A 22,515-nucleotide genomic window follows, 5' to 3' on the forward strand; every position below is an offset into this window, starting at 1 on the left:
CCTTATACTAATTTAGGTAAGGTGGGAAGGCTTATTTGGAGCTTAGAAAAGTTATGGTTGAAGAAAACATTAGGGGAGCAAGTGTTCAGTTCTGTGCTAATGAGTGCAAATTTTATAGAAGAGGAAAGAGTAATTGTATATGTTCTTAAGCATGAAATGATAACTGATGCAGTCTATATATAAAATATATTGAAATTCAAAATGTTTAGAAGCTTACAATATCCTGATATGTCTATGATATAAGCACCGGGTAATGTGGTGCTTTTGAAGGGAATGGTGACCGCAGAGCTTTCTGCAGTTGTTCAAGGTTGATACATCCAGTTAACATAACATACTACTAGAGTCCAGTTATTCGGTGTTCTGCTTCTTAAATGTACATGTTGTTGTTATTTTGTTTTAATTTTTTTTATATAATACAGATAGAATAAATAAGGAGAATGAGGGATGTTCTGATTGTGGGCTGAAGATTAAACTAGCCAGCCTTGAAATTTCAGGCAGGATCATTGGTGTATACTTGTTGCTTGAATGCAGTCTGCTTCCTCCCCCCATTTGGACTGGAAAAGGCTTTTTCCTCATAGCTATTGCCATTTATGATTTTAATATCTTATTGCATAGTAATTGCTTATTTATTCAGCTATTCTTTTTATTGCTTCTTGGAAGCCTTTCAGGAATAATTGTAAATTTTTTCTCACTATAAATAGTGACATTGTTGGTAGTATGGCAGGGGAGGTTGTATATAGTTCTTACCTTTACCTTTCTCTTAGCTTAGCTGTTGATATGCATCCTTTAGTTTTGCTGTGCATTGGAGATAATGAATAACAGTTACCTTGGAAGTAAAGGCCAAGTGATTGTAGCACAGATAACTTGAGTTTATTTGTTGAGGGGGAAAACAACGGGGGAGGGGTGATCATAACCTTTCCTTCGAGCATTTTCTCTTCATCTTCTTCTTTCCTTTTTGTCCTGTTTCATTTACTTACCTTTTCACCCTACCTGCTTTCTGTAGGTGATATTCGTCCCTGTGCTTTCAAATTCTATCTGTATATTGACAACTCCAAAATACTTGTAATCTCCCAGACCTCTTTCCTGAGCTCCAGACCTGTGTATCCAGCTTCCAACTTGATTATGCACACTTGGACATGACAGTAACTTGTCTGAAACTCAGCTTGTGACTCCTGCCCCCCTAACTCTCCCACAACAAACCTGCTCATCCTTAGCCACCCCTGTCCACCCAGATACTCATGTCTCATTCTTGGTATCTTTCTGTCTTTCCCTTACCCATAATCCAGTCCATCACCCAGAATTTTTTGATTTCTCTTCCAAAATATTTCTCGGATGTTTCCATTTCTCTCTACTCTCTCTGCCATTACACTAGTCCAGGCTGTTTTCATCCCTTGCCTGGACTACTCCAGTAATCTTCTGACTGCTCCCTGTTCTTTTTGTATCTTCCAGCTTCTTTATATGTAGTGGTCACTTTCTTGCTTAAAAACCTTCAGCCGTGTCCCAGGCATGTGGAATATATCCATCATCGTGTCCCTGGGGTCCAGCATGAGCCATCCATACCTTCCTCTACTCTTTCAGCCGGTCCTACTCTCATTCTTATTCTTACCATTCCAGCTGCATTGACTGTCTTTTAATTTTTGGAATAGTGCTTCTAAATTAGCTATGGTAAAGGACCAGTTTTTATTTTCCGCTTTGGTCTGGATGGCTACTTGAATAAAAATATGATAAGAATGAAGTACTATAAAAATGGAAGAGGGGACCCGAGGAATACAAGTCTAAGCTCCAATTTCTTATTATGAGATTCACTAGACATGTAATTTCTATGTCAAATTGTTATGAAAGTTTCTGAACGCTTCATTTTAATTTCTGTACTTTTGTCACCATGGGCCAGTAACAAAAAGTTTGTGGACCACACTGGTCTATGCTGTGCACCTTGAGCAGCATTATTCTAGAACAAATCAATCTCTTTGTCATCGCAGGGTCTTTGCAATTGGTTGTTTTCTCTACCAAAATGTCTGTGCTTCTACTTCTTTAAGATTTTATTCTTATTCTCAGTGCTCTTCAGTTTTAGTGCATTGTGTTTAGGAGTAGACTTATTTTTAATATACTTTGCTTGATACTTGATATGCACTTTTAATTTGAGGACTCTTGTCTTCAATTTTGAAAAGTTCCCAGCCACTTTCTCTTTGAAAATTGCTTCTTTATCTTTCCCTTTATTGTGTTGTTCTGGAATTCTTACATTAGAGCTTCTCAATCTGTTCTCCATGCACGTCTCCTAATTGCTTTTTCATATTTTCTGTCTCTGCTGCAGTCTAGGTAGATTCTTCAGTATCATTTTATAATTCACCCACTATTCAGTTTTCAGTCTAGAGTTTATCTCATGGGAGATTTTTATTTGAATGACTATATATGTCACATCTAATTGGTTTTTTTGTTGTTGTTGTTGTTTCTGCATGCTTTAATTTCACATTGTCTTGTTATAGCTGTTATTCTTTCCTCCTCTGAAGACCCCAAACATTTTTCAAAGTCATTTGTAGCTTGTGCCACTTACTGTGTTGGTAAATTCATCCCCTGTTTCTCACGAGCCTGTAGTTCACAGGCTCACTGAGTAGGAGTGCTCCCACTCCCAGCCCTTTCTAGCCTTTCCTCTTAACCTCTTACTGATGTTGTGATTACTTCTACCTGTCCCTTTTGGGCCTCCAGTCCAAGCTTATATTGCCTTATGGCAGGTAGCATGATATTAGTTTTCTGTTAGCGTATCAGATTTCCCATCGTTCAATGATTAGGAGTTTTGCAGGACAAGTCACTGAGTTCTTGAGGGTTCTGACTCTGATGCCTTGTATCCTTCTTATTGACTTCATAATTGCAACTTTATAAAATCTTTAGCTTTAGGTAGAAACTTCAGCCTTATTTTTTTTTCCAGCCTTCTTTCTAAAGTGGAAAGCCCTACTCCAGCTGCTGGATTCACTAGCATGCCTCTAGGGCACTTTGTAAGCCTCACCATTGCCTTGAAGGAGCTACTGCTATCTGCTTTTGGACCTGGCAGCAGACCCATTGACCTGACTTTGTGATTCTATTCTTCTCCTGGTCCAAGGAGATGTATCTTGTTTTACATGCATCTGTGTCTTTTTTGTTTTACTATTTTGTATTTTATCTAAGCATTGTTGTGTGTTTGGACCAGGAATAACTAGAATCTGAAAGCATACTTTTCTGTACCAACTTTTTAAGAGAAGTCTTTCACTCACACTTTGCCTGGCTAACTCCTAGTTTAACCCCAGGGACCATATTTATGCCCTTCACAATAATGTAGGCATTATGTATAATGTGCCAACCATGATGCCTTGCAATATATGCCAGTCACAAATTGAGTTGAATAAATGGTAGGTAGCTACATAAGATTTAAAAATTCAATTGTATTAGATTGCTTGGGAGGAGGGCTGTCTTACAGTGCCCTAAATACCAGCATAAAGACATTGGGCTTTATTCTTTAGGCAATTGGGAATTTTGAAGCCACTGGCAAAAGTATGCTAAATGATAGCTTTTACCTGAAAATAGTGTATGAATTTTATTGAAGCTGGGTAGGTGGAGGCAAGAAAATTCTTGAGAAAGCTGTTTAGAATCATGTATGTTTGAGAAGATAATGAGCTCCAATAAGAACATTAAGGCCAGGCGCTGTGGCTCATGCCTATAATCCCAGCACTTTGGGAAGCTAAGGCAGGAGGATCACTTGAGGCCAGGAGTTCAAGACCAGCCTGGATAACATAGCGAGACCCTGTCTCTACAAAAACTTTAAACATTTTTTTTAATTAAAAAAAAAAAGAATAGTAAGAATAAGGGGCAATGATTGAGGATATAGTATTAGGTAGCATTGGAGGGATCTTAATTACTGAATATGGAACCAGAAGCAGGTAAAGCCACATTTTCGAGTGTAAGTGAAAAGGGCAAATGACAGTATTGGAGCTGAAAGTAGGAAACCACTTACCTTTTAGTAAAAGATCCTCCCTGTCCTTTTCTCTTTATTGTCTCTGCTCTTCTGGATCCTATCTTTGTCCATGTTAATTTATTCTTCTGTTTCCTGGTTCTAATGTGAAACTAAGGTATCATTTTAATAAATATAAGTTCCCCCTATTTTTTTTAGTTGAAGTTTACCATTTTATAATCTTTCAAGCCCATGTTCCCCTGCCAGAATTTTGCTTTATTCAACCTGTATGCAACGTGGATGGTTTTATTCCACACATTAGCCCTCAATTAAATTTTATCCCTCTTGGTTTTAACTGTTTCCCAGGACATAGCATCTGTTGTGAACTAATTTATTTTCATTTATAGATAATTTTATATTAAGTAAGCTTGAATAATTGCAGCAGTAAGAAGAGATGTTTATAGTAAATGTCTTTTTCAAGGTAATTAGTAACTCATTGATAGATACTGTCTTAGTCCATTCAGGCTGCTCTAACAAAATACCATAGACTGAGAGGCTTATAAATGACAGAAATTTATGTCTCATAGTTCTGGAGGCTGTGAAGTCTCAGATCAAAGCACTGTCAGATTTGGTGTCTGGTGAGGGCCCACTTCCTCATAGGCAGCCCTCTTCTCACTATAACTGCACATGACATACACATGCAGTCCCTTGTGTTCCATCCCTGTCCCTTCCCCCAAATTCATGCCCTTCTCACAAGCAAAATATATCTATTCCATCCCAATAGCCCCCAAAATCTTAACTTGTTCCAGTATCAACTCAAAAGTTTGAGTCCAAAGACTCATCTAAATACATCATGCATTGCTTAACATTCTGCAAAATGCATTGTTCGGCAGTTTCATCATCATGTGAACATCATAGAGTGTATTTACACTAACCTAGATGGTATATAGCCTACTACATGCCTAGGCTACATGGTATATATAGCTTTTTTGTTTCTAGTCTACAGACCTGTACAGCATGTAACTGTAGTGAATACTGTAGGCAATTATAACACAATGGGAAGTACCTGTGTATCTAAACGTACCTAAACATAAAAAAGGTAAAAATACAGTATTATAATCGGGACCACTGTCATCTATGCAGTCTGTTGTTGACCAGAACATCATTATATAGTGTATGACTGTATCATTTAATCAGATAAGGGTGAGATTCATAGTGTAATCATCCTGAGGCAAATTCTCCTTTAGCTGTGGGCCTATTTAGGTGCTTCCAAAATACAGTGGTGGGATAGGCACAGGACAGACATTTGTATTCTAACTGGAAGAAATAGGAAAGAAGAAAGAGTGACAGGTCTTGAGCATTTCTGAAACCTTAAGGCTGGAGAATAATCTTCTTTGGCTGGATTCTCTGCTTTTCTGGCCTACTGGGTGGTCCCACCTTCTGGACACACTGGGGATCTCATCCCTGCAGTTCTCCTGGCCAGGGTTGAATCCCTAAGACTCTAGTAAGTCCTGCCCCCATGGCTTTGCTGGGCCTTGCCCTAGTGAGGGCTGTTTGTGGTGGCCCTGCCCTTGTGGTTGTTCCTTGCCTGGGTCATGTGCCTGTGGCTCCATCCTTTGAAATCTAGGTGGAGAAAGGCACATTCCTCAGTCTTGTGTATTCTTCAGATCAGCAGAGACAGCACACATGGATGCTGCCAAACATGTGCACCCTCTGAAGAAGTGACCACTGTGTGCATGCCACACCTGGGCCCTCTGAAGCTACGCTTGGTGCTGCCGAGGAGCATGGCACCAGAATGTAGGGACTGGAGCCTGTGATGTGAGGTGCTGACAGGCTTCCAGTGCTGGGATCCCAAAGGCACAGGTGGCCCCTGTTTTAAAACTACTCTGATGATCTCTGAATTGCCTGGGGGGAGGAGGAATCATTCTTTCATTTTCTTAGACAATAGCTCCTGGCAGATGGCTGACTAATCTTATCAGATGGTCCTTTGGCCACACCCTTGGTTCCTCTCCAGAACAGGAACGTGCTTTCTCATTACAATATAGGCTATAAATTCCCCAATCTTAAAGTTCTACTTCCTTTCTTATGACCGATTCCATCTTTAAATCATTTTTCTCTTCTGGCATTTTTACTATTAATATAAGCAATCAAGAGAAGCCAAGCCACACCTTCAACACTTTGCATAGAAATTTCCTGAGCCAAATATCCAATTTCATTGCTCATAAGTTCTACCTTCCACAAAACACTAGGACAGGGGCACAACTCAGTTATGTTCTTTACCACTTTTTAGAGAGAATTGCCTTTTTTTCAGTTTCTAACAACATGTTCCTGATTTCTGAGAATGTCATATTTCTGACATTCTATCAGGATTACTTAGGTATTCTTTAAGAAGATTGAGGCTTTCTCTACAGCTTTTCTCTTTTATTTCTGAGCCCTTACCAGAATCACCCTTCACGGGCTATACATAGCAACGTGGGTTTTTTCTAGTGTGCACCTTCAAACTCTTCCAGCCTCTCCCCATTACCTAGTTCCAAAGCTGCTTCCACAGTTTTAGGTATTTGGTACAGCAGCAGCCTTACTTCTTGGTACCAGTTTCTGTCTTAGTCTGTGCAGGGTGCTATAACAAAAGACCATATGCTGGGTAGTTTATAAACAACAGAAATTTATTTCTTACAATTCTGGAGGCTGGGAAGTCCCAAGATCAAGGTGCCAGCAGATTTGGTGTCTGGTGAGGGCCTACTTCCTGATAGATGGCAGTCTTCCCACAGTAACCTCACATGGCAGAAAGGGTGAGGGCTCTCTCTGGGGTCTCTTTTTTAAGGGCTCTAATCTCATTTATGAAAGCTATGCCTTCATGACCTAATCCCAAAGGCCCTACCTCCTAGTACTACCACCTTAGGGGTTAGGATTTCAACTATGCATTTGGAGGGAATGTAAACATTCAGTCCATTGCAGATATCATGTAATTATTCTTCACCACACTGTTACCCATGAGGTATTTGGCACATAACACTTGAGTTTGTTTAAATAAACTAAGAAAACAGTAATAATTATGCAAAATAAGAATATATAATTATGTAAAATAATACATACATAATTATACATAATATACATAATTGTATAATATTATATACACATAATTGTATATTATATACAATTATGTGTATACATATTTGTATAATAATTATACATAATTGTATAATAATATATACAATAATTATACATAATATAATTATGTAAAATAAAAACAAGATCCCATTTAGTTTCTACACCATAGCCTCATACAGTAAATGCTACTTTTAGTTTTACAACTAACAATGGAGATTTAAAAATAAGTATATGTTGAATAAAGCTTAAAACTACTAATCTGTAAAATTATTTTAATTGGAAAGTTTGAAACTTCTGAATGTATGACTTTATGTTAAAAAGCTGATAGATTTTTAACCATGTTGGTGTTACTATATATATTTATATATATATAAGGTGTAACTTTCTTTTTGTTTAGCGTTTGTTTTTAACCTTTCTATGTCTTTATATTTAAATGTCTTATAAGCACAATATAGTTGTATATATAAAAATTTAGTCTGACAGTTATCAATTCAAGCATTTAATTTGCTAATATTTGTTATAATTATTAACATATTTAAATCTACCAGAGTATTATTTCCTTTCTGTTTATTCTACCTGCCTTGCGTTCTTTTAGACTGATAGATTTTGGATTGATTTTAGATTTATATGGGTTTTATCCTCTTAACTTCCTTTAATGTCAGCTTCCACTTGGCATTACTTCATGCATTCCCAGTTTATCAAACTCTTAATATAAATTTGTACTTTTATCTCTTTTTGGACAACACAGGATCCTTAGAACATGTTAAGTCCGTTTAACTCCCTCTCAACATATCTGCTATTGTCAGATATTTTAATACAATGTTTATTTTAAATTTTACAGATGTTACTATTATGCAGTTATTAGATCTCACTATACATTTACATCGCCCTCCTCTTTTCTCCCTCTTCATTTCTTCCTCCATTTTGGGTTTTATCTGAGGTCATTTTTCTTTTTTTCAAAGGACACTGTTAAGTCTTCACTTCATTTTTGAAGGGTATTTTTGCTGGCTAGAGAATCTAGCTGACATTTGCTCTCTTTCAGCACATGGAAGATACCATCGTGTTCTCCCACCGTGGAGCTGTCAAATTAGCCGTATTTCTCTGATTGTTGCCCCTTTGAAGGTGATCTGTGTTTTAAGGCTAACTTGCTTTTATGAATTTCTCTTAGTCTTTAGTATTTAGGAGTTTTACATAGATGTGACTTTCTGTTTATTTGCTTGCGGCTCACATGATTTCTTAAATTTGGGGCTTCATGTTTTCTGTCAGTTTGGAGAAATTTTTAGCTATTTTCTCGTTAAACATTGTTTCTGTCCCCATTATCTCTCTCCTTCTGGGACTCCATTTATGTTTCAGTTAGACCTTTTTATTGGATCCTCTGTGTCTTTCATTCTCTTATGAATAAGTTTCTATCCCTTTGTCTTTCTGTGCCTTCTTGGCATTTTTTCCCTTTATTTCTCTCTCCACTGTTAATACTTAGCAAAGTGAAGGAAGTTGGAACTCAAGCCCGTTAGTTTCATCCATCTGCCTCCATCTTCCAACATTTAGTGGATATCCCTTCTGTGCTATTTATTACCTCCTGTCAAGTTTTTCCCTCCTGTGGATTTATCCTTTTTTTAAAAAAGTTATTCTTGTATGTCATCTTAGTGGCATTTGAGAAAGGATCAGAAATAAATGTTTACGTTAGATCTACTATGTTTACCAGATGTTATAGAACTTGCTTTTAATAAAGCCAGTGGTTGAATATTCATTATGTTTTGTATTTCCAGGTATTCATTGGACATTACCAACATCAGTCATTTTAATTTTACCCAATTGTGTTTGTTGTATAATAAAAATTCCATTTGCTGCAACAAGTTTGCATTATGTCTTTCCTAGGGAGTGTTTCCCTCTTAGTCAAAGCTGGAAGTATTGGTAGGAGTCATAAAAGCATATAGCTATGTAGTATTTTTGTGCTTAGCAAACAGTGTTTTATCTGTTATCTGAACTATTAAACAATTGCAGTGACCCTCATTTAAATGATTTGAGAGTGAGATTGTTAAAACATTCAATAATTCTCAAAAAGAAGATAGAATAAGAAAAAAAAAAAAAACCATTCAACAATTCTTATTAGGATATTATGGCTGACTAAATTTCAGGCTATTAGGCCTATGGAAGAAGTATCTGAAGTTTGAGCATGTTTAAGACATTATAGGAAAGTGAAGTTGGAAAAATAATAATCTCTATACAATGTTTTATCTTATTTTTTTTTTTTTTTTTTTTTTTGTTGAGACAGAGTCTCACTTTGTTGCCCAGGCTAGAGTGAGTGCCGTGGCGTCAGCTTAGCTCACAGCAACCTCAGACTCCTCGGCTTAAGCGATCCTACTGCCTCAGCCTCCCAAGTAGTTGGGACTACAGGCATGCGCCACTATGCCCGGCTAATTTTTTTTTTTTTTTTATATAGATTTTTTTAGTTGTCCATATAATGTCTTTCTATTTTTTAGTAGAGACGGGGTCTCGCTCAGGCTGGTCTCGAACTCCTGACCTTGAGCGATCCACCCGCCTCGGCCTCCCAGAGTGCTAGGATTACAGGCGTGAGCCACCGCGCCCGGCCTACAATGTTTTATCTTAATTAAAAATATAGCCATGTTCAAATGAAGCCTGATTACTGTCTTATAATCAAAAACACCGTTTGGACCTAGTTTTTTTAAAAATTGAGATGAAATTCGCAGAACATAAAAATTCACCCTTTTAAAGTGAACAATTCAGTGGCATTTAGTATGCTGACAATGTTGTACAACCATCAGTCACCTCTATCTTGCTCCAAAACTTTTTTATCGCCCCTGAAGGAGATCCTCATACCAATTAAGCAGTCACTGCTGGCCCCTGGCTACCACTAATCTGCTTTCTGTCTCTATGGATTTACCTATTCTGGATATTTCATATAAATGGAATCATACATTATGTGATCTTTTGTGTCTGATTTCCTTTTCACTTACCATGTTTTTGAGGTTCATCCGTGTTGTAGCGTGTATCAGTACTTAATTCCTTGTCATGTATATAGCATGAACATTAGAAAATCTGATGATAGATTTTCCCTAATGAAGTTAAGATAAATAGCACTTAAGCCAGAGAAAGCCTTTAAAATATACTTAGCATTAGTTATATTTTGTGTTGATACTTTTTAAAAAACTGATTTGGTGTGTTTTGATAAAGTTAGAGTATATTTCCGATAAGGTATAGGGAATGACTATGGGTCTGTATACCAGTTAGCGTCATAATATTCCTTGGATAAAGGCTCTAGTCCTGCCCTCAGCATTACATGAGAGACTTCGTTATTGGTAAAATAATACAAAGATACTAATTGCTGTAGACCATTAACACTAAAATGAAATATCCTCTATTATCCGTATTTTTCTTAGGTAAAGCTGGTGTGTGTTTGTTTATATATATGTAAGAGCTGTTTCTTCTGAGAAAAATAATATAGATCATTCTTGGCTAAATGTTACTGGTAATATCTAAAACCTAGCTATGTAGTAAAGTTTACTAGTATTACTGTGCTTTATTTTTAATGTACAGTTTACTGTCTAATAAACCTAATCCTAGAAATAAGTATCTTGCTTTTTAATGGCTGTGAGAGACATACTTGAGTCTGGTTTGTATTTCTTAGGACCATTTATTGCTACTACATAGAAAATTCTTGCAGTTATAATTGCTATTGGAGTATTTTCTAAGCAGATAAATCATGTCATGTAATTGAAAATCACATCAAAACTTCCAGTCCATTGGAAATCATAGTTGCTTATAACTAAAAGTATACCATTTGTGTTTGTGCTAACTAAATGGAATACTATTGTACCCACAAATACAAAAATTAAAATCATTCAGAAAAATTAGTTTGGTACTGAAGTAAATACTTCAGGATCCCAGGCCAGATTTGGTTATAATGAAAGCTTTGAGGCTTATGATAAGAGGAGTAAATGATTCTTATAATTGATACCATTGAGATAGGTATCAAGTTAGTAATTGTTTATAGGGAATTTGATCATATATATTTATAGATATTTATATGTTATATTTTTGATAGCCTCTTGGAAGAGTGAATTATTTCTCTCACGTAAGTGCCTGTTTGAGATTTCAAAATAAAAATACAGTACATCAGTGTAAGGAAGAATATATATTTAGTAAATGTGTTAATATTTGAAAAGAATGTATATACTTTAATTGCAGAGTACAGCATTCCATGTATTTTAGATAAGATCAAGTTTATTAATCTGTTCTTTAGATTTTTTTCTATCATTATGCTTGTTCTATTCCTAAGAGAGGTTTTCAAGTTTCCCCCATGATTGTGAATGTGTCTACTTTTCCTTTTAGTTCTGTTGATTTTTCCTTATGTATTTTGAAGTTATGTAATAGGTGTGTAGAACTTTTGAATTGCTAATGTCATTCTGGTGGATTGATCCCTTTATTATTATAAAATGTCGCTTTCTTTAGTAATGCTTCTTGCTTTAAAGTCTACTTTGTTTTCCATTAGCATAGCTACCCTAACTTTCTTTGGCTAGTTTTTGCATAATATATCTTTTTCCATCCTTTTCCTCTCAGCTTTTCTGTGTTCTTGTATTTAAGATGCAGCACGTAATTGTATATTTTAAAATCCAGTCAGTCATCTTTGTCTTTTAATTGAAATATTTGCTCCATTTCCATTTAGTGAATTACAGTCAAGCTTGTAAGTTACCATATTTGCTTTCTGTTGATTTCACCTGTTTTATGTTCTTTATTTCTCCTTGTCTTCTTTGAGATTAATTAAATTTTTTTTGTTATTCCATTTTTGTTTCTCTGTAAGTTTGTTCTACTTTCTTTTACTATTCTTTTATTGGTCCTCTAGAGATTACACATGAATCCTTGGTTTATTAGAATATAATATAAATTAAGACTTTTGCCTCTTCACAGGCAATGCTAGGATCTTAGGATATATTATTTTTATTTAGCTTCCCACCTTTTATGTTATTGTCTTATATTCTAATTGAACTACATATATTAAATCTCATTACACGTGATTACTGTTTCAGGCATCAGTATTTATTTAGATCTGCTTTTCTTTTTTTTTTTTTTTTTTGAGACAGAGTCTCACTCTGGTGCCCGGGCTAGAGTGCCATGGCATCAGCCTCGCTCACAGCAACCTCAAACTCCTAGGCTCAAGCGATCCTCCTGCCTCAGCCTCCCGAGTAGCTGGGACTACAGGCATGCGCCACCATGCCCGGCTAATTTTTTTTTTTTCTGTATATATTTTTAGTTGTCCATATAATTTCTTTCTATTTTTAGTAGAGACGGGGTCTCGCTCTTGCTCAGGCTGGTCTCGAACTCCTGAGCTCAAATGATCCACCCGCCTCGGCCTCCCAGAGTGCTAGGATTACAGGCGTGAGCCACCGCGCCCGGCCTAGATCTGCTTTTCCATTGTTCATTCCTTCCTCTATTTCTGTTTTGGTTTAGGATTATTTTTCTTCAACCTAAAGAACTCCATTTCATTTTTCTTTTAATGCATGTCTGCTTGTAACACATTATTTTAATTTTTACTTATTTGGAAATTTTCTTATTTCAACTTCACTTTTGAAGACTGTATCTTCAGTACAGAATTCTAGGTTGGTCCTTTTTCCCCCTGCACTTTAAAAATGTCACTGCATTGAGTGTGGGCTTCCATTGTTTTTGTTGAGAAATCAACTGTTTTATTTTTTGCTCCTTGAAGGTAATAATGTGTCTTCACTGGATGCTTTAAGATTTTTTTGTCTCTGATTTTTAGTGATTTTGTTATGAGTACTGAAGGTTGGTTTTCTTTGTATTTATCCTACTTGGGATTTGTGGCCCCTCCTAAATCTGTGGCTTGAGTCTTCTGTTGTTTTTGGAAACTCTCCAGCCATTAGTTCTTCAAATGTTGCTTCTGCCACATTCTTTTTTCCTCTGCAGGTTTAATTTATGTGGATATTTATTTATTTTAGTTTCCTATCAATTTTTGCACTTTTTGCTTCAGTCTGGAAGTTTTCTACTTGACTATCTGTCCTTCACTAATTCTCTTTTCAGCCCTGTCTAAAAGATAGTTTTAAACTGTCTTTGAGTTCATTTCAGTTGTATGTTTTTCAGTTCTAGGTTTTCCATTTGACTCTTTTTTTTTAATAGAAAAGAGATGGTGAGATTCTTTATCTTGTCATCTATTTTCTTGGACATATTAATCACAGTTATTTTAAAGTTCATGCCTGCTAACTCCCATACTGGATCACCTATGGGTCTGTTTCTGTTAGGATTATTTCCTGGTTCTATTTCTTGTTATGCCTAGTAATATTTGATCAAATGCCATGTATTGTGTATAAAAACTTATAGAGGCTCTAGATATCTTCCTTCCAAGGGGATTCATTTTAGAGTAGGGAAGATTGTCCCAATCCAATGAGCACTGAGTTGACTTGAGGTGGGATTGCAAAATGTGTAAAACTTGTTTAACTCTTGGTTCACTGGCCCCTACTTTCTAAGTTGTAGCCCTCCAGAGATCACAATCAAAGGCCTAGGGCTCCTCCTCTCCTCAGCATAACAAGATTGCCAAAAAATTCTGTTGCTTGTTTGCTTATTTTTTGTTTTGTTTGTTTTGCTGCTTTATGCTTTGCTGCTTATTAGCCTCTTGCACTATGTAGTTTAAGAATTGGTCAAATGCCTCTAGGGAAAAACTGTCGAGTGTTGGGGTCACATCTCTGCAACTCCCTTCTTTCAGGAGTCTTGGCAGCTCTGAACTCCAATTTTTGCCTCCAATCCTTTGAGATTGCTGAAAGCTCTGATGACTTCTCTGCCTCTAACAGCTGCCCTTGCTTGGCCTTGGTTTCCACTGGACTTTGTCCCACGCACCTTTTCTTTTTGCTGATTTTGCTTTGTATCCTTTCACTGTAATGAGTCATAACTGTGAATAATGATGGTATGCTGAGTCCTGTGTGTCTTCCTAGCAAATCACTGTACCTGAGGTGGTGTTGGAACTCCTAATAATCATGCCCATCGTGAATTTCTGTTAAGGTTGATTATCTTGAAGATTCTAATGTTCTACTGAGAATGATCAGAGACAGATGGTATTGTGACCCTTTTACATATGTGTGCAGCTGAGGCTCAGAGAAATGAATTTACCCAAGGTCATCCACCTGGTAATTCCTGAAAGAACCAGGAATTGCAGCAGGTCTAACTCAGAAATTCCCCTGTTCTTAAATGTACCAATTTCAGCTTTTGAAACTCTACTGCATAATTTGGGTAATTTAATCATTTGACATTCTCATTATGTGTAAGGAAATACACGTTAGTAGCAAAGTAAGTGGAGTTTAGTGACTTAGTTATTAATAATTACTGCTTCCCAGAGCCAGCTTAGTAATACAGGTGCTCCTTGACATACGATGGACTTATGTCCTAATAAACCCATCTAAGTTGAAAATATCATAAATCAAAAATGCATTTAATCCATCTTAACCTACCAAACATCATTGCTTAGTCTAGCCTGCATTAAACATACTCAGAACACTTATACTAGCCTACAGTTGGGCAAGATCATCTAACATAAAGCCCGTTTTATAATAAAGTATTGAGTATCTCATGTAATTTGTTGAATACTATACTGAAAGTGAAAAACAGAATGGTTTTGCAACATAGTAAAGTTGATACATGGTAAGTTGAACCATTGTAAGTCAGGGACTGTCTGCACTTTTCTTTCAACAAAATATAAATAAATTAGCAAAGTTCTTTCTTTTTTTTCAAATAGTTTCTTGTTGGATATTCTATGCACTAGTTCTGTGTGTGTGTGCTGGTGTGCATGTGTGTCTGCATGCTGTAGCTACTTAAGACTGACAAAAATTGTTGTATTTTCTATGGATAATTTTGTTTACTTTGTAATATTTAGGAGATGCAATATTTATCTCTCATAAGATAGGAGTAAAATTATATTAATTATATAACTAAAATATCCTCTAGTACTTGTGCAGATAGAAAGAATTTTTTCACCTTAGCCAGGACATATTAACACAAGAAAATCAGATACTATCAGCAATTGCTGATAATTTGGACCATGGAATATTTTCTGTTTGTGCATCAGTTTCAGAAATTCTCTCCTGTGATATCTTTATTGTGCCTTCTTAAAGCATAGGTTTTTCTCAAAATTGTGTAAGAGTGCAGAATTAAGGGAGCATTCTAAGTTGCCAAGGTAGAGGGAGTCTTTTTAATCCTGTTAGCTTGGGACAGGCCATTGCCTGGGTTTTTTAGGAATTGAGAAAGATTGATTTACTATTCTCTTTAACAAGGTAGGTTTTATTATTGTCATAATAACATTTTATAATTGTGCAGTTAGTGGTTTGTAAATGCTTTCACATTTATTTCCTAACTTGAGCCCAACAACTTTGTGAGGTAGTTGGGACTGGTATCCTTATCTCTGCTTTACATCTGAGAAAAACCTGTGCTTGGAAAGAGTAAGTGACTTGCTCAATCAAGGTCACATAGCTGGTTAGTAGAAGAATAGAAGCAAAACTCATAATTTCTCACTCTGTAGGCAGTGTTTTGTTTCTGTTGTGCCTGTGTAGGTAACAGAGCTAAAGATCTATATTCCCGTGTCTTGGGTGACAAATCAGCTCTAATGAAAGTAGAAGGCATACTACTACTTGAGGGAGATGGTGAATTTTTTAGGTTTAATTTTGTGTTACCCATAATAGTTGAACATGAGAGTAGCCAGAAAACTTTCTAAATCTGTATGAAGCAGAATTCTTTGTTTTCTTTAGAAATCGGTTGGAATTATAAACCTCTTCTGCATCATAGCGACCCCACACAACAGAGAGTTTCAATGCATTCATCCTATGAGAAAGACTCTTTGAATGAAGGTTTTGATATTTCCTTTGAAACAGCATGAACAGGATTTGTTTTTGGACCAAAATGCTATGATTCTCTCTAGAATGGAATATCTCTTTCTGAATTGTTCTGGGCTTAATCACCTTTATTCTAAAAATTAAAATTTGGAATAGAAGGATGTTAAGGCAGGTGTATGTAGGGCAGCTGTTGGAGAATGAAGCAAAAACAAGGTGAAAAGTGGAAACTTATGTGAAGAAAATGAGTGGAGCAGGGAAGTAGTGGCATGAAAACAAGTAATAATTAGGCTTTCTTTTTCTTATGACTGTAAGAATATTCAAACTCCTATCGCCTGGTTTAGAGGGATTATTTTATAACCCTAGGGCAAGTTAAAGTCCTTCTTTTAAGTAAAGGTTGTTATTAGAATCATATGAGATAATGTATATGGAAGCACTTCCTAAATTGTAAAGTGCTCAAAACATATGTTGGAATTAATAAAAGCAAATATGAATTGCTATGATTGGTTGTCTTGTACCTTAAAGTTTTTTCACTAAAGTAAAATCAATGGGATGGGGTAATATGAAAATTGACAATCTTGTCAACCTCACAGCTTTTCATAATGAGTTCAGCAAACCTTTGCTGAGGTGCCCTTCTGGGAGCTGACAGGAGGTACTCAGATGGGTAAGTCACAGTTCCTGATCTTAAGGTGCTGTGATTTAGTATTGAAAAGACAGCACACACATGAGTGGTTTCAGCTTATATAAGTGATCAGGTAGAATGTGCAGGGTACAAAAGGAATATAGAGAAATGGCACTCATCCCAAGATGGGCTTTAAGGACATCTGAAGATGAGCCTGAGCTTCATTTTGAAAGAAATGTGAGTAGTTAGGAGAAGAAAGGTGGGAAGTATAACTGACACCAGAGGAAACAATGTCCATAAAGACTTGCAGTATAGTGTGAACGAAGGAGTGGTCAGGATATTATTGAGTGTCAGGATTTGCTTATGGAAAATTTTGGTTTGCATAACTCAATGAGTGAATGACATGGAGGATACTAGAAGAGGAGAGGGCTTGGTGGGAGAACAATGAATTCTAATTAAGCGAACCAGAAGAGAAGGGTATCAGAATTTTCACCACCATTAAATGCAGCATCTAATAAAAATGGGCTGGAAAATGGCAATTGGAATAGCAGTATGAAGGCTGGTTTCAGTGGGGTGTTGGGTGTTACAATTTTCTGCCTCTTGCTTTACCCTATCTCAGTATTCCCCTAGCTCCTTAAACCTATGTCCACTGATATTTCCTCCCTGCCTCCTTCCCTTCATCTCTTCCTCTCTCTCTCCTTCTCTCTCTCTCTCTCACACACAGGCATATCTCTCTCCACTGCTAACTTCCTTGTCTCCATAGCAAACTCAACCCTGCTAACGTGCCTGAGCTACTGCTGGTGGCCCCATCACAATTGCTCAATGTATTCTGTATACATCAGCTATAGTGTAGACCTTAGTGAAGCTGCAGCTAGAATCATGATTGTCAAATGTCAAGGCCAGAGTGGGTTACAGGAGTGGAATAAGAGGAGTGGACTAGTTCCGTACTCTTACTCCATACTCTTATCAGAATGGGTGATGCCAGGACATGAATGGAGTTCATGTCACAGCATTATGAATAAGCTAAGATCAAGAAATAACAGGACCAAATTATTTTCTGGATCCAGAGCCCTGAACATTCCTTGTTATGGGGTTTCTTTTAGTTTTCCAGGAGCTTGCCTTCCAGGTTTTGCTTCTTTGTTTTAAAAGTGCACATCAGCATTTGATACCAGCATTGCTCCAAGTTTCCTTGCTGTCTAAGAGGTTATTTAGCTCGATTCCTGGGCATCTTGCTTGCTCCTAAATCATACTTCTCTCGTTCTGTTTCAGCTTCTAAGGCTAGGCCTTTTCCTTAAACTCTTGCTTTAGGTGTAAATTGATTAACTCTCATCTTCATCTTCCCATTTGGAACTAGAGCCTTGCTCTGACCCCAGTGCAGTGGCTGGGATTCCTGCAGCCGATTTCATTTATGCCAAGTCTTTTTTCAGATGAGGGCAGGGGTCTGGAATTCTGCTGTCCATAGATGTCTTGAACAATGCTCGCCTGCCTGCCCACCCACCACGTGGGTTTTGTGCTCTTCCTACCTGTCAGGAGATACTCTTCCTACCTGTCTCTGTGGAATCATCCCCTGTACAGTACGTGGCTTTATGGCATATTCATCTCCTCCTTGCATTTCCATTATCATTTCTTGTTATGATAGTCTCCGGGAAGAAAATAAGCAAGTATGTGCCAAAAGAAGATGCGTCTTTTCTTACTTCTCTTTCCCCCTCTTTTGCTTCAGTTAGTTATCCGTCTATTCTAAGAATTCTAAAAATCACCTGAGGCTCCTGAGATTTTGAAATACAAGGTGAAGGAGGAGGAATGAATTACTGTATTTCAAAGGAAAGAAAGAAGTGATAATAGTCATTTTATTTCTTTTATTTTTATTTTTTTATCGGGCAATACCTCATTCTATACCATAGAATGAGTGTTCCCCAATAATAGTCATTTGAAAAGGCAAATAATCTTTTCTTTTAATCTAACTCTTTTTCTAAAGACCTAACAGATTCATTCTAAGTATTTTAGTTGCATAATTAAAAACTGTGAAATTGTTCCTGAGAGTGATAGGTATTGTTATGAAGTCTCACACAATCCTTCCAGCCACTCAGCTTGATTTTTCAGAACTACTCCATCATATGCAACTCTGAAGTTTTAAGAGGAAGTTTGCTATATTAGATCAAGGTGATTTTGCAATGCATTTTTCTCTTTTCTTTCATGGACAAGATTAAAGCAATTGTAGGAAAAAAAGGTACTCTTGCCAGAGAAGTTTTGCTTTCTCTTCCCAGAAAATTAGAACCATATAATCCATTAATTTTTCCTTCCTGCCTTAACTTCCAGATATGTGAACTGTATTTAATACTCAGTTGCAGGAGTTCTCTCATTTTACATGCCTAATGACATCAGCTTCTCCAATTGTTCCCTTTTCATTGTCTGATTTTATAGCTTTTAATTGCATTAGCTATGGGAAATCCTTTTTGAAAGCAGGTGGGATATAAACAAACATACATCTATATGAAATTAAGGTAGTTATGCTCACTATCTTAGGGATTCTGAAATGTTTCTGTACTGTTTCTTTGGTGTAATGTGTGTGTGTGTGTGTGCATGTGTGTAAAATCTCACAAATGGGGAGAAATCAGAATAATATGATTTTTTTCAAGGAAAGAGTATGTTACAGAACCTAGTGGAAAGGTTGTCTTAATCCGAAACAACCTACTTAATGAAATATTTAGAAGCACTTAGTGCTTTTAAGCAAATGTCTTATTCTGTGTCCCAAGGGACGGTAATTAATCTGGGTGTAGAGTGTTCACTTGTTTTTCATTTTTATTTTCGACCCATGGAAACTGTGGGGATGGGTATATGGGCTTTTTTTTATGGCAGCTAATCACTTCATAGACTTAGAATAAGTGGTTTCAGTGCATTACTCGAGGAACCAATTAAATACCCACAGTTTCTTATAAGGCCTATTGAAATTATATGTTGCCTGATTTGCAGTGATTAAAATAGGACTTTAAAAAGAAATTTTAATAGCCTGAAAATTGATGAAATCTTTCAGAGAAGTAACCTGATGAGAGGGTTCGTTGTTTTTTTAAGCTATCTAATTGTAGGATGTATATTGGCATCTTGTAATATAGGTAATAATTAGCATTTCACCCTTTATTGTCAACACAAGGAGCTCTCACCTATTATAAATCTCTCAACTTGTTCATTTGGATAAGATTTTTAAAGTTAATGCAAACTGCTTTATATATATTGGAATCAAAGTTAATCTAGTATAGTGAAATAATCTTACATCAGAACCTTAAAGTCTAATGAAGTCTTGTATGTTCTATATGTTTTGGCTGCAGCCCTACCACTTATGTTTTGGATGAAGATGAACCTCGATTCCTTGAAGAAGTTGATTACAGTGCAGAAAGTAACGATGAGTTAGATATTGAATTGGTTGAAAATGCAGGAGATTATGAACCTTCTGCTCAAGAAGAAGTACTTTCTGACTCTGAATTATCAAGAACATATCTACCTTGAGCCCTCTGCCATCTCTTGTTAACTGTAAAGAAGAAATGAAATATCTTGGTTTTTGTTACACAGGAAATTTGAGAGAAATGAGTTTATAGAGAGCTGACTCAAAAGACAAAGAGTAACTTGGGCCTGTTTGGGTTTCAAGACAATAAATATGTTATTAATTCATGATAAAATTGGCACTTGTTTTATTTTAGATATTCAGTGCACTTTGTATAGCATTGAATTATCAAATATTGGCTTTACTTTTTAAAAAAAACCTAGAGAATCATTGCATGAATTTTTATCTCCTTATGGTTATACCCTACATCAAATGGATAATTTTGAAGTGTATCAGGATATAAGTCTAAATTCTAGAGTTGTTGAAAATCCTACATTGTGGAAAACTAATATATGTGTACATGGATTTCTATAGATGTGCTTGTGTAGGGGTGGGGTAGATAAGACTGTTCCTCCGAATCATGTTAACTGTTGGGTTGTGACTGAAATAATCCAGAGTTTGCCTTGAAACCATTACATTCTACATTTACCAAATTAAACAAATAAAAACTATATTAAATGTTGCATTCATTTCGTCATCCTTTTTAACCAGCTCAGATTATTTGATGTATAGAACTCTGTGAGAATATTATAAAAATCCAACATTTGAACACAATGATAAAAAGTTGTAAGAAGAAAAGTGTAACTTTTATGTCTTAAGTTTTAGGTATAACTGTACCTATCATAAGAGATACATTTGAAGAATTTTCTCTAAAATTGTGTCTCATAGATGCACCTAAAGTTTACCACTGCAGTCAAATAGTTTGTTAAGAAGCTTAAAAAATGCAGTGAGGCTACGATCTGATGTTCAAAGTGCATGTGTATATTGAGCTTATTTAGCATCTTGTGAGCTGTGCTATGTTATTAAATTTACTGAAGTGAATTTATTTAGGGCATGCTGACACTGGTATCAGAGTCCTAGGTGACTGCAGTGAATTTAAACCATTTCTCATAGTGACATCCACCTAAGTTTTAGCCGTCCTACTGCAGGAATGACTTTGCCTTCAAATAAAATAAATTCGGTGACTTTAGATGAGTGCTTCAAGAACTAGTTTCTGTTGCAATAAAACAAACCCCAAAAGATACCTCATTAACAGATTCTTGCCAGGATTCAGGTGCTTAGGTTTTGGCACGTATCTTCCTTATTTATTCCTAGATTAGAATATTTTTTAAACCTATTATAATGGAAAATAAATTATAAAGGTGTATTTCAGATTTTTGCATTTTCCAAATTGGTGATTTTTTTTTTGTACTATTTAAGATATTTCATCCATAGTGTAGATTCTTCTTGGTGTCTTCAGAGCCAGCCATCTTTAAAAACTCTATGGAGCAATTGAAAAGATATCTTTTTCTCTAACCAGCCTAATTCTTACTAATCTCAGAAAATGAAGAATAAATGGACTGTGAAGTTGAACCAGTCCCCTTAGTACAGTAACCGAATTTAGGAAAGATCAGGATAATTTAGCAAGGTAAAGTGTTATTTATTTAATCATTTATTTAATAATTATAATTATAAATATTTTATGATTTATATATTTTATATATAAAAACAATTACATATTTTGTTATAATTATACTTTTTTCAGAGAGTAGGTTATGGAGCCACTATGTCCGTACAGTTGTCCCTCGGTGTCCGTGGGGGATTTGTTCCAGGACTCCCCAAGGACACCAAAATCCGTGGATGCTCAAGTCCCTGGTATAAATGGTGTAATATTTGCATATAACCAATACACATCCTCCCATATACTTTAAAATATCTCTAGATTACTTGTAATACCTAATACAATGTAAAAGCTTTGCAGATATTTGTTTTACTATATTGTTTTTTAATCTGTATTATTTTTTATTGTATCTTTTTATTTGCAAATATTCTTGATCGGAGGTTGGTTGAATCTGCAGATGTGGAACCTATGGATATGGAGGACCAACTGTATATGAATTTTTCTTGGCTTTTACAAAATTAGAAGTTAAAAGCCAAAATAGTCATGTGTGAAAAGCAACTACAGCTACTATAATGTGCAGAGCAACTCAGAAATTTGAATTTATTATGTTAACTGTGTAAAAACCCCAGCCATGTACTATTATAATACTTTATGTTGATGAAGTACTTCTTTTGGCATATATTACAAACTAAATAAAGCCTTTTATTAAATACTCACAAGATTGAAGAGAAAGTCTTTATAGTTAGGAAATGATTTTATTCATAAACAATAAATAGCTTAGGAAAATAAATAAATAAAAAAAAATCATTTAAAATCCTAGCTTTTCTAAGTAGGGGCATAACTAGGTTTCATTGGCTGTTTAATAGCTAAACTGTCTAATTTTAGTAGCTAATTTTGACCTCTGTGGCCTCATGTTTTTCAGGACATTCAAAGGATGGTTGAGATGACTTCAGTATCATAGTCCTGTAAATTAATGTTCCACTCTGTGCTGCAGTGACGAAATCTGACAAACTGAGTCTAATGATGGAGTTTAGATTTATTTTATTTACC

General features: G+C 35.9%; 1 protein-coding gene across 3 annotated transcripts in view; it reads left to right on the plus strand.

The window, feature by feature from the left end:
* The window catches only part of AGTPBP1 (ATP/GTP binding carboxypeptidase 1), a 172,887-nt gene extending 152,337 nt beyond the window's left edge, over positions 1–20,550 (plus strand). For all 3 annotated transcript variants that reach the window (XM_069474070.1, XM_069474068.1, XM_069474069.1), the window contains one exon: positions 19,813–20,550. In XM_069474070.1, the coding sequence (XP_069330171.1) occupies positions 19,813–19,990 (178 nt within the window). In that variant the 3' untranslated portion in view covers positions 19,991–20,550. The remainder of the gene's footprint in view (positions 1–19,812) is intronic.
* Positions 20,551–22,515: the final 1,965 nt, after the last annotated feature.

The sequence above is a fragment of the Eulemur rufifrons genome, chromosome 7, assembly GCF_041146395.1.
Source record: "Eulemur rufifrons isolate Redbay chromosome 7, OSU_ERuf_1, whole genome shotgun sequence".
Taxonomy (NCBI): Eukaryota; Metazoa; Chordata; class Mammalia; order Primates; family Lemuridae; genus Eulemur; species Eulemur rufifrons.